We start from the raw sequence: 13,944 nt of genomic DNA, 5'->3' as shown, positions 1-13,944 counted from the left end.
CCACATATACTTTTGTATTCTTATAATCTAATAAGGAGCCCTAGTCTGCTACAGACACCATGAAACATGCATGACTTTACATCAGAAAGCGTAGCTCAAGACCAGATTGCCCAAATGCTGCATCTGTTAAAGTGTTTTTGTTATTTCTTGTTAATGGTGATTGTAAAATCAGATTAGAACTTAGCCAATATATCTTTAAGATACCGTTAAACATACTGACCATGATTCATAAAGATTTGACGTAAATGTGTTCTCAAGTGCAATAACAGCTAAAAGTTGACGATGCAAATGACGGACAAAGGATGATCACAATACTTCACCATGAGCGCTTTAAGCTCAGATGAGCTTTAAACAAAGGGCAATAACTCTGATATGAAAGCAAGAGTTATATCTCTTGAGCAATTTCATGTCTTGTTCACCATATGAGATCTAACTAACTGTGATGTTAAAAGTTAATACCTCTTAAAAGTTTTAGATAAGCTCCAGAAAGGAAGAAAGAAGACAATGTGCAGACAGACAACATTAAAAAAGTACACCCTCTTTACATTTTTGTTGTGCAGGGATCATAATGATAATTAACAATTTTATAGCTTACTATTCCAAGGCTAAGTTGAAAGTGCTCTAAGTGTAAATTACTATTACTTAATCATAGAACAGGAGAACCATCATTTAAGGCCACAGTCTGGAATGTGTGACTGTTGCATTATGTTAGCTATTATAACCAAAAGAGCCAGAAGCCAACGGTCGCTCAACTGAGACTTCAAAGAACTGAACTGCTCACAGCAATTATTGAGATGTTTCTGAAACCATTTTCAAACTTGGACAAAATAAAAGCTAAAGAGTTAACAAGGTTTTACTATAGCCATATAAGGAAACATGCCCCTCACCCTGGCGGCCATATTTTCGACTAACAAAAACCCTTTTTCGAACTCAGCCAAGCTAAAATAAGAACAAAAGTTCTAAGCTAGTTTCATAAAGATTGTACCATAAATGTGACTTCAAGAGAGTAAACAATGTTTTACCATAGCTATATTAGGAAAAATGCCCAACCCCTGGTGGCCATGTTTTTCAACGGACAGGAACCATTTACGAACTCAAGATATCATTAGAACCAATGTTCTGACCAAGTTTCATAAAGATTGGACCATAAATGTGACTTTTAGAGTGTTAACAAGGTTTTATTATAGCCATTTAAGGAAAAATGCCCCACCCCATGGTGGCCATGTTTTTCAACAGACTGGAACAATTTTCAAATCATCCAAGATACCATAACAACAAATGTTTTTACCAAGTTTCATAAAGATTGGACAATAAATGTGACTTATAGAGTGTTCACTAGGTTTTACTAAAGCCATTTAAAGAAATATGCCCGCCCCGTGGAGGCCATGTTTTCAACTGGAACCATTTTTGAACTCATCCAAGATATCATCGGGACAAATCTTCTGACCAAGTTTCATGAAGATCAGACAATAAATGTTGCCTCTAGTGTGTAAAAAAGGCAAATGTGGACCACGCAGGACAGACAAAAGGCAATCAAAAAAGCTCACCATGAGCACCATTTGCTCAGGTGAGCTTAAAAAGGACAAACATTTAAACCTTATGATACTTAATGCATATATTTGCCTCATCACCTTTTGGCGTAGATCGAGGCGTCATTGCAGACTTTGGTCGACTGGTATCAGTGCGTGGCGCAACTTTCATGGTGGTGACTTTTTCTGAGAACACCTGTACATTTCCTCCACCTGGACGGTGTGACATGTTGTCAGTGTCCACTCCAAACCTTTTCTTCGCATCGGATGAGGTCTGGACATGGCAAAACATGCTAATTGAATTAGAGATTATTTGAATATGAAATTGATATGCTAAAATCACAAAACCTTGCCACAAAGTCAGCATATTCCACACAATTATTCCAATATAAAGAAATGAAACTCCAGTGCTGGAGTAGTATTCCATTCTCATTATATACAATTTGTTGGTCCTTTACTTAAGGCAATTGCCAAAACACTATGAAAAAGCACAAAACAATTAATCGCAAGAATATTAATATTTTGTAATATGGTTAATATAACTATAAGTCTGCCACAATTAAAAATGCCAATAAAACAGAGGTTTTGCAAAAGATAATTGTAACACAATAAATTAGAACTGTCATTGAACATGATAAAATACCCCATCCCCGAACCCCCACCCCGCATTGACTCATTACCAGATACAAAACTTAACTGAAGTATTGTTTGTTTTCAATATCAAAATTGTGTACTTGCTTCTACTTCACATTGATCACACATAAAGACAAAAAGCTTCATGTTGATTTACTGAATCAATTGCATCAAGTCAAGGGCACATAACTCTGCAACAAATTAATGACAGGCAAAAAATAATGTCTTGCACTTCTACTGGGTATAAACACCTCTCTTATACAGCTTGTTTTGATGAACAGGAGCCGTATTCACCAATATCCGTAAGTCTATTTTTTTAGACTTACGCTAAGTTTCAGACTCAGACTCAGACTCAGTTTAAAAAAAGTTAATTCACGAAACTGAAATCATCCCATTTTAGACTCAGACTCATAAGCCTGAGTCTAAAATTATGAGTCTACTATTTGTAGACTTACGTACGTGTAGTCGCGACGTAACGTTCTAAGCACGTAGCTAAACCAACATGGCCGCTGCCCATAGGAATCTACGTCGGTGTAGAAATAATCGGCGCTTGCGAGTAGAGAGAGTGTTTTTAGATCGTACAAATCCGCTGGAAATATACAGAGATGTCGAACTTTACAAGCGGTTTCGATTTACGAGAGACACTCTCCAATTCATATGCGAAATTTGCTTTGACGTAGAGAGACACACAAATCGAAGTTTGCCGATCCCAGTGGCACTATCGGTGTGCACCTACCTGCGGTACGTTGCTAGCGGGGACCTGCAGCTCACCGTGGCTGACAGCACTGGTCTGTCACAGGCTACAGTTTGTAGGGTCTGTGCACAGGTCAGTGCTATATTGGCCGCAAAAGTGTCGGACTTCGTCAAGTTCCCGACTGGAATAGACGCCGCCCGTGTGAAGCAAGGGCTTGGAGCCATAGCCGGTATGTGAAGGAAAAAAACATTTTAGTGGTCATCCATTCAGTTAGCTAGCGTCCTGTTTTTGTTTACAAACATTTATATTTATAGCCTCCAACGCTATTGATATTTTAAAGTTTCAATTCTTTCAAATGAACTAGATTTATGCATGTGTTAATCCCATTTTACTGTATCCTTAAATTTTTCAATTAATTGACATAACACAACATGCTCCCAATCTCGTCCCATTTCTTTCTTCTGAGTACCGAAATTTTTTCCGCTCCTATCCCCTTATAATCGCCGAATAGAAGGTTCCAGTGGTCCCGAACCAGCGCATTCAACACAATTTCTGCTGGCTCGGTCCAATCTGGAGCCTTCTGACGCTTCATAACATTTTCATCAGACAAACACTCCATCTTATAATATAATTTGTATCAGAAATGTCTTCTGCAATTTATGACACTATTTGGCGCGTTTTCTCTACTAGAGTGCTCGCTTAGACGTGACGTCAGAAAAAAAAACAATCTTATTGAAGTCTATTTCCAAACGCGTTCGTGAATACGAATCATGAGTCTGTCTTTAGTAAGTCTAAGTCTGAGTCAAAGTCTGAGTTTGAGTCCAAGTTTGAGTTTATTATTGATGAATACGGCTCCAGGAAAATTGTTTGTGACATAAAGTGCACAGGCTCCATGATGTAAGAATCCAAAATTTGCATAAGTTCAAGGGCATATAACTCTGCAAAGAATAGCAAGCCATACAAATAACGTCTTGCACTTCTACATAGTAGATACAACAAAGCAATAAAGTTTCATGTTAATATGCAAAAAAGCAAGTGACAAGTTCAAGGGCACCTAGCTTTGCCAAAAATACTACGACATACATGAACATGACAAAACATCTTGCATTTCTATATAGTATAAACAACATAGCTATCAAGTATCTTGTTTAGGGAGAAAAACAAAGAGACTTGTTTGCAACACAAAGTACACATGTGCAATTAGGTTAAGTATATAAAAAATTCCTTTGTTCAAGGGCATATAAATCTGTAAAGAATCTTGTGATATACAGGGAAATAATGTTATGCGTAGTATTAAAACATATCTACAAAGTTTCATGTTGATATGCAGGAAACCGAGATACCTGTTTGCAGCATAACTTACTGCACAGCAGACTGACATAATGATTCCAGTATGCAGGGTATAATAATTATATATTAAGACAAAAAATGCACACACATATTTATCTCTTTTGTTTTTCCTAAAACAGGAGCAGAGTCTTGAGAAGCACGATGTCTCCTCCTGCACGTGACTGCACGTGCTACAATAGGGCTTCACACCGCCATAGAAATATTTATCCCGCGTCATGTGACACTCTGGGCATCGTTTGTTACGTTTACGACAACACTTGAACATTATCACTAACTTTGTTACTTCTGTGATTTCGCACACTTTTTTTTTAACAATATCCAACTTAAAATATTGTTGTTATCATAATTGTCAACAAATTATTTACTTAAGTTAACCCTATGAAATTTCTCCATTATATAATAATTACAAATAATAACTTATTGTATATTTTGTATACTATATTACACACATCTATCATTTATTACATAATATGTATTGTAGATATGACATTAATGTCCTATATTAAACAAATTCCATGTACACATATGTATTCTATAATAAAACATATGTATTCCATATAAACAAATGACTGCACGAAATCCAGAATTTTTCACAACAGCTTTTAAACAAAAAGTTTCAAACTTTCTTCCCCAACAAACAGCTTTAGTAATGGTTCACTCTAATCTCATCAATGACTAAATTAGAAATTTTAGGGGAAAAAATACCACAACTCTTTTGAGTGATGTGTTAAAGTGCTAAATCTGAAATGGGATATGTGTCAAACATATAATTCTTTAGAAACCCCCATTAATTTAAAATAAACCGCATGATTAAAATCAACAATGCAAAAAAGAAACATTCATTTCAAGTAACAAAGTTCACATTTTGTTAAACAATTCACCCATACAACAGGGTTGGCCAAACAATAGCATCTCTGTATTAGGTGAAAAATATAAAGCCTCCATCTGTTAGCGAAAATTCAGTCTAATTTACAAAATTAAAGAATCTTGCATCATGTAAGGGGTTGATAAACATCTTTTCACAATATTTGTACAAAGTGCATTGTTCATGATATAGCGACAACATGTTTGGCATATTTGGCATGCAAGTAGTTTGGCAATTCCATTTTTCATGGAAACATGATTAGCAAATCTTTGAAAGATACTCTATGAAATGATTAGAAGTGAATTGCAAAAAAGGAATTATTAATATGAATACCATATAAAGAACAAAACAAACATTAAAAAATATATTCACTTTTTCTGTTCACAAGTCATAGCACTCAATTTCATTTGTGTTTTATATAATTACAAACTAATATACTGAGATTCAGTCATAAAGTCACTTCCAGGAATAGTCTTAAAAATGAGTCTGATGTATTTACTTTTGTAACACATTTTTTGTTTGCCTTAATGAAACAACAAGAGCAACGCATAGCGGGTGTCAACGCTCGGCTGTGGTTGCAGCTTTGATGTTAGAGCATATGTTAAAGTTTTATATTAGAGGTCACAGTGACCTTGACCTTTGACCATGTGACCCAAAAATGAGTGTGGCGTGTAGAACTCATCAAGGTGCAGCTACATATGAAGTCTCAAAGTTGTAGGTGGAAGCACTTTGATTTTATAGCCAATGTTAAGGTTTTAGCACGACGCGGATGGCGGACGAACTGGCTATGACAATACCTCGGGTTTTCTCCGAAAACAGCCAAGCTAAAAATTATGAGCTTATTGAGATGGTCTTCAGTGGAGGATATAACAGTACCAACCTTTCTTGGTGACTTTGCCGTCTTGTCATCCTCTACACCACTGTCTGATGAGGCATCTAAATGATAAAGCAAACATGAAGTTTACAAAACTGGCACAGAAATAAACTTATACAAATAAAACAAGAGATAATAATAAACCTTTGTATGCTACTCTTGCCCAACTTCATCCTTCCTCAAGACTAAAAAGCATACCAATTTATTTAGTCTTAATAGTTTGTTTAATATTGTGTAAAAACCAATTTACATGATACAAGCCCCTGAGACGTTGACCTTTGACCTTATGACCTAAATCTCAAGAGGCATCTTACTGTCCTATCTAGTCACCATTACAACAATTTAAATGATTGTAGGTCGAATGGTTCTCAAGTTATTGTTCAGAAACCAATTTCCTTTTTAAAGCATTTGTGACATTTGGCCTATTGACCTTAAAATAAAAAAGCTATTTTTTTTTCTAAAATAACAAGCATACCAATTTAGATGCTAATAGATCAAAGCATTCTTTAGATATCCTGGAGAAACCAATTTCTTGAATCAAGCTCAATTGATTTTCACCTTTGACCTGATAACCTCAAAATAAAAAATTTCTTGCATACTTTCCATGAAACCTCTATGCCAATTTGCAGAATGATTGGTTAAAGTCTTAAAAAAAGAACTTCTGAAACAAATTTCGTGTAACAATCTTGTGACTTTTACCTGGTTGATCTCAAAATCAAAAGCTTGTTTTGTTTCCTCAGAAGTAATCACTCTACCAATGTACATGATCTAAGGTCAGGGATATTGAGCAGGAACAAATTAACTGTGTCCTTGACCTATGACCTTTTGACCTTAATATTGATATGCATCTTCCTTTCCTCTAAGTAACCATCCAATATACATTTCCATGTTTGTAAGTCAAATTGGACTCTGGATATTGCCCAAAAATGAAAGGTGTATGGACCAACCTATCCATCTACTAAGTGACTGATCAACCAAGGGAAAGTGCAAAATAATGTACCTATGCTTCTTCGAGGGCATAAGTTCATGCTTAAATAACTGCTGCAAACAATCTATAAATACACTTTGATTTTCTCTTTGAATATCATTTAGAAACTGTTTTATGCTGTGGGTAAATAGGGGTTTCATATGCAAGTATAGAACACATATTTCCCAGCCTATGAGTATGGAGACTTTAATTTTAGGATGCATTTTAAGTGTACATGACAATATTTGTTATTATTAAACATAATTCAAACATCAACAATTAATTAAAGGGTTCAATGATTTTTACAATTCCTATAATATTGTTATTAAAAAGCAGATTTGATTATATTTTGTATAAACCAATGGTTTAGTTCCATGCTTTGCATACTGTTAAGCAGGGTACAGAATAATATTCATGTATCACTATAGAAACATACATAACTCAAACTAACAAAAACACACACAAAACAAGCCGAATGTAATCTTAAATACCAGGTTTATCTCAAGAAAATACTTGAGTTACAGATTGGAGTGATTATGATATCAGAAGGTTATAAAGGTGTCTGAAAAAATCAAGAAAGATATTAGCATTTATTGCATTGTGACATGTGACACATGAAGTTTTTGAGAAAAAACAAGAGATGTGTTTGTCAGAAACACAATGCCCCCTAATGAACCGCTTTTTTTTAACCTTTGACCTTGAAGGATGACCTAGACCTTGACCTTTCACCACTCAAAATGTGCTGCTCCATGAGATACACATGCATGCCAAATATCAAGTTGCTATGTTCAATACTTCAAAAGTTATTGCAAAACTTTACCATATTAAAGTTTTAAATGTTTGACCTTTGACCTTGAAGGATGACCTTGACCTTTCACCACTGAAAATGTGCAGCTCCATGAGATACACATGCATGCCAAATATCAAGTTGCTATGTTCAATATTTCAAAAGTTATTGCAAAACTTTAATATATTAAAGTTTTAAATTATTGACCTTTGACCTTGAAGGATTACCTTGAACTTTCACCACACAAAATGTGCAGCTCCATGAGATACACATGCATGCCAAATATCAAGTTGCTATGTTCAATATTTCAAAAGTTATTGCAAAACTTTACTATATTAAAGTTTTTAATTTGTGACCTTTGACCTTGAAGGATGACCTTTATATTTCAAAAGTTATTGCAAAACTTTACTATATTAAAGTTTTTAATTGTTGACCTTTGGCCTTGAAGGATTACCTTGACCTTGACCTTTCACCACTTAAAATGTGCAGCTCCATGAGATACACATGCATGCCAAATATCAAGTTGCTATGTTCAATATTTCAAAAGTTATTGCAAAACTTTACTGTAAGGTTAAAGTTTTGGGACAGAATGACAGACAGAAAGAAAGACAGGCCAAAAACAATATACCCCCGATCATTCGATCCGGGGGCATAAAAAGTACAGGTTAAGTTTTCCTATAGATCATATGCTATTTATAATAATAGTATGCGACTTGTATAACAATGTTAATTCCGTGCACTTTAAAAATTACTACAGTGCAATGAATATTATAACTTGCAAACAACTAGCGCAGTGTTCAAACAAACATAACTCAAACTAACAAAAACACACACAAAAACAAGTAAAGGTAATCTTAAATACCAGGTTTATCTCAAGAAAATACTTGAGTTACAGATTGGAGTGATTATGATATCAGAAGGTTATAAAGGTGTCTAAAAAAAGGCAAGAAAGATATAAGCATTTATTGCATTGTGACATGTGAAACATAAAGTTTTTAAGAAAAAAAATGCTGGTAACGTTTTCCTGTACATCATTATATGCTATTATTTATAATAATAGTATGCAACTTGTATAACAATGTTAGTTCCATGCACTTTTATTTGTACACAAGTTTAAATGATACATATGAAATCATCTGGGAGTATGCATATTTAAGAAACTATAAATCCAAGTCATGCCAAAATAGGATTGTGCCATATAAGACCAGCGTAGCTCAAGGCCAGTCTGTTAGGAGGTACGCTGTCAACTATGAAGATGCGCAAGGTTCCCTTGTATCATAAGTTGAAAGGGTAGCTCCAAACCAGACAGTGCAATTGCTGGCTAAAATATGGCAAAAGACCCATATCCGCATCTTGCGACTCATATTTTAATTAATAACTAGTCATACAAGACATATTTTTATATGGAGTGGCCAATGGACCATAACAATCCTCTGTGTACTCTCATGCTTCCATTAGTATTGTATACTCATCTCAAAGCCATCAACTTATTCTGAATGCATTATGATCACAAAGGTAGCATAATCATACTTTAACTGAGTGAATCACTTTAAACAACATTACTCTACGGCATACCAAATGATAAACACAAAGTGAATGACTAACACAAATAATGTGAAATATGGTGTAACAATTTCAGAAAATAAGGGCAATTACTCTAGTTAAAAACAAAAGCTCAACTGAATTATATAAATCAACACTCTGTTAAAAAAGCGGCCATGCACTTTGTCAAAGCTTCTATCTATCAAAATATCATTATTACATGCCAACTTCAGTCCACAATACTAAATATTTATATTGATATTTATTTATACATTTATCTATTAAATTTACCTGGAATATTATTAAATAATTATCATTTCTCAATTCTGTTTAACATAAAGTGGCATCCACAGTTTATTACCTTAACATGTTTTTGGCGACAAGTTATAGCATTCAGGTCTGTAAAAAACACTTATAAAACGTGTAAGGAACATTTTGTACTGGCACAATAGGAATTTACAATAATAGACATAAAGCATTGACAAAAAGCTTCTAAATTAAATACAAACACATGCTAATACATTTGGCAACCAAACAGCTCAAGCAACAGCACAACAGCCTTAGTAACCTTTTGGTGTTGATCGAGCCGGTCCCGTTTTAGGTCTGAATTTTGGCGTTGGTGAAGGAGGCAATTCGCTGTTTTTACCAATCAAAGTTGGTTTTGGTCTCGGCGGTGGAGGAATTACAACATTATCATTCCAGGGAGGTAACTCCAATGGCTTTTTTAGTTTCGATTTTGGCATCTTCGATTTCTTTGGAGTTCCTTGTGATTCTGATCTTGAATCTAACGATTCAGTTTCAGATTTCATATCGGTTAACGCTGACTGACTTTCGACACATGATGGTGAACTCATTGCACTGGCATTGTTTCCAGTTTCTGGTCGTGACGGAGACATTGACCTCTCTGGCGATAGCGACCGTCTGCGTCTTTCAAGTGACAGCGTCTCTCTGTAGTGGTCACACTCAGCCTGCGCAGGAGACACTGACCTCTCTGGTGACCTTGATCTTCTTTGTCTCTCCTGATCAACATATGGATGCAAGGAGTCGTCTTCTAGTGCTTCATTTACATGTCCACCATCGAACACTTCTTCTACCTCACCTTGACCTTGAAAGTTCCCACCACTGTATTCATCAGTGTCTACATAGTCATTTTCAATGTGTTCTTCATCATAAGAAGGACTATAACCATTTTCTTCCTCTTCTTCTTCTCCTTTTTCTTCATGGGCAATATTTCCAGCATACTGACCCATCAAATGTCCTTGATCAACATTATCAACATCTGTTTCACCTATATCTATCAAATTATTATCATCATCATCATCATCATCATCATCATCATCATCACCTGAATATTCATTTTGTCCTGTTAAATTTGATTCACCATACTCATTCTGATACCCGAGAATTTCTCCTTCGCTCATTTTTCGGTCCCTGTAATCCAAAGAATTACTTTCACTTGTATGACCTTGACCTTGACTAAGAAAGGTCATTGGATCAAACTGATCTTGATTGTCAAACAACACTATTTTCTCAGCCTTGTCACCAAAGTTTCCACCTAGTAAATCCTGTCCACCATTATGCTGACCACTTTCCATGTTATCACTTTCGTTCAGGGGATCAAACTCCATCCCATCATACTCTGTGAACAAGAAAGAAATGTACACACCTCCACCAGAGACAGCTGTATTGGAGCTACACCAACAACTATCTCTGGACTGACTGCATGAATAGGCTACAAAACATTAAACTGGTAAATTATGCAGCCTGTCTCGTGCATATAAATGGACAAAAACTGTACATAATTGACAAAAGGCTCAATGGAAATGACACTGAATCTGGTAATGATCTGTGTTATATTGCATTCACTGAAGAAGTCTCCTCCATAACATTGAGCTTATTTCATGATTCATACTCATTAAATTGGCAAAACATCTTATATCCATTAAGAGTCAGAAGGGCTTATCACCCTTGTTTCATACATGTTGATAGACCCTTTTGGCTTCCATTAATACATGTTCATGACTGTGTATGCTTAAATGTTCATTATCAGTATTTACAAAATACACTAAATGACATAAGAGGGAATGTTAGTAATTGTTTTGTTACACTTTGAATTTGCTAGAGCCATCTTCTGCTGATACACAAGAATGAAAAACAAATCCAGGTCTACCAACGTTTTTTTTTATTTGCCATTTACAATAAGACTATAAATATGATTGGGGAATCTCAACAAATATTTCATAAAATAAAGTTAGCAAAATATGGTTAGCAAAAAAGTGAGAAAACTGTATGGATTTATGAGGATTTATGAACTTAATCTCTGTATGGATTTAATAGCATGATTAATACATGATTTGACATTGTTAAACATCCCATAGATATCTACCCAAAACTTTTAAGATGAATTGAACAAAACACCAAAAAACAATTCTTGTAATTAAGAAATGGAAAGTCTTTAAATTCATATTAACAAGGGCTGTTTGTAAAACATGCATGCCCCCCATATGGGCTGTCAATTGTAGTGGCAGCCAATGTGTGAATACGTTTTTTGTCACTGTGACCTTGACCTTTGACCTAGTGACCTGAAAGTCAATAGGGGTCATCTGCCTGTCATGATCAATGTACCTATTAAGTTTCATGATCCTAGACCTAATTATTCTTGAGTTATCATCAGGAAACCATTTTACTGTTTCGAGTCACTGTGACCTTGACCAGTTTGACCTAGTGACCTGAAAATCAATAGGGGTCATCTGCCAGTCATGATCAATGTACCTATGAAGTTTCCTGATCCTAGCCGTAAGCATTCTTGAGTTATCATCTGGAAACCATTGTACTATTTCGAGTCACTGTGACCTTGACCTTTGACCTAGTGACCTGAAAATCAATAGGGGTCATCTGCCAATCATGATCAATGTACCTATGAAGTTTCATGATCCTAGGCGTAAGCATTCTTGATTCATCATCCGAAAACCATTTTACTGTTTCAAGTCACTGTGACCTTGACCTTTGACCTAATGACCTGAAAATCAATAGGGGTCATCTGCCAGTCATGATCAATGTACCTATGAAGTTTCATGATCCTAGGCCTAAGCATTCTTGAGTTATCATCTGGAAACCTTTTTACTATTTCGAGTCACTGTGACCTTGACCTTTGACCTAGTGACCTCAAAATCAATAGAGGTCATCTGCCAGTCATGATCAATGTACCTATGAAGTTTCATGATCCTAGGCCTAAGCGTTCTTGAGTTATCATCCAGAAACCATCTGGTGGACGGACGGACGGACCGACCGACATGTGCAAAACAATATACCCCCTCTTCTTCGAAGAGGGGCATAAATATTATTTTCTTATGTGTTGCCTTCGTCACATACATTTTATCCAAATTTACCCAAATGATTCATGTGTTAAAAAAAGGAAATAAACAGAAAAAACTAGTTCCTGTATGCTAAGCAGGGTTGAATGTGGTGACTCTTAAGTAGTACTTAATAAGTCACAAAAATGTACAGACAATATATAAAAATATTTTGATGGATTAATTTAAATAGCAGAGAGAACGCTTAATTTGTCTCGTGTAATGTTTGTTTAAACACGTGTGGCAAGTGCGGTATGCGCATGTGTTCAAATACATTGCTTTTCTATGGGCCTGCCTGTAATTGTCTTAGGGCACATCAATGTTTTATTAATCAAATGAGAAGAAATATTTTTTTATAAGATTGGTCAGAGAAAAATAAAATATGTAAACAAAAATATTTTTTTTTTTTCTAATAATTTTATTTGCACGTATAGATGTAACAACACCCATAAGCCTTTCAGAAGTATCAGAGCGTTGTGAATCAATGATTTCAATTCAACCATGTAGGAATGATTTAAAACAAAACCACATGAAAGTTTTAAGTTGATATCTTTAGGCGTTGTTTGAGAAATAAAAATTATAAAGTGTTTTATTTTGATACAAGTGCGATTTAACCTTGAGCACAACATTTTATGTACCTCCTGATTTTCATATTATCAAGTAAATTTTGATGAAACTTTTTAAGTATAAAAATAATGATGATTCAATAACAAAATGCCTGATGCCTCCTTTGTCCGAAACTAAACTGCTGGGTATGTTTATGTTCACTAAAGTGCCTGAGTACTTGAAATGATCACTTTTAAGTCCAGCCCAAAACACCTGCCATGCAATTTTTATGAGAGGATTAATGTACGAGCAAATTAATATTTTCATTGTACAATGTCAGCTAAAAATAAAATTTACAAAATGACAAAACCACAACATATTTAAGGACCAATAAAATCTCCAGCAATGCAACTTTATAAAATGAAACATGTGTTTGAATCAAGATTATTTGCATTTTCTTTCACTGAAGAAGGGGCCATTGAAAAGATAGAAATTGACAAGTTTATAAAAATACATGCCATAGCTTCAGAAGAAAGAATCAATTAAATTAAAACAAGCAAAATATGGGTCATGGCATAGAAAAACTTTTAAAAAATAAATAAATAATTTCATTAATAGATAATAGTAAATGGAAACAGATGCAGAGCTAGATTTTGGCAACAGCACACTAACAAAATGTTAAAAAAAAGTTTTGATTGTTGTTATAACAATCCCCGCTATATTTTAAAACCTGTTAATCAACAATTCTTGCACTTGATTTAAAAAGGAATTAATCACAAAAGACATCGGAAAACAGCCCTACGC

General features: G+C 34.9%; 1 protein-coding gene across 5 annotated transcripts in view; it reads right to left on the bottom strand.

Moving 5' to 3' along the window:
* The window catches only part of LOC127859329 (microtubule-associated protein 4-like), an 87,488-nt gene that overhangs the window by 53,077 nt on the left and 20,467 nt on the right, over positions 1–13,944 (bottom strand). For all 5 annotated transcript variants that reach the window (XM_052396666.1, XM_052396664.1, XM_052396668.1 and 2 more), the window contains exons 3-5: positions 9,810–10,880; positions 5,952–6,007; positions 1,632–1,803 (exon numbers count right to left, since the gene is read on the bottom strand). In XM_052396666.1, the coding sequence (XP_052252626.1) occupies positions 1,632–1,803; positions 5,952–6,007; positions 9,810–10,880 (1,299 nt within the window). The remainder of the gene's footprint in view (positions 1–1,631; positions 1,804–5,951; positions 6,008–9,809; positions 10,881–13,944) is intronic.

This window comes from Dreissena polymorpha, chromosome 15, assembly GCF_020536995.1.
Source record: "Dreissena polymorpha isolate Duluth1 chromosome 15, UMN_Dpol_1.0, whole genome shotgun sequence".
Taxonomy (NCBI): Eukaryota; Metazoa; Mollusca; class Bivalvia; order Myida; family Dreissenidae; genus Dreissena; species Dreissena polymorpha.
Note: the sequence above shows the minus strand (reverse complement) of the source record. Positions and strands in the feature narration are given on the sequence as shown.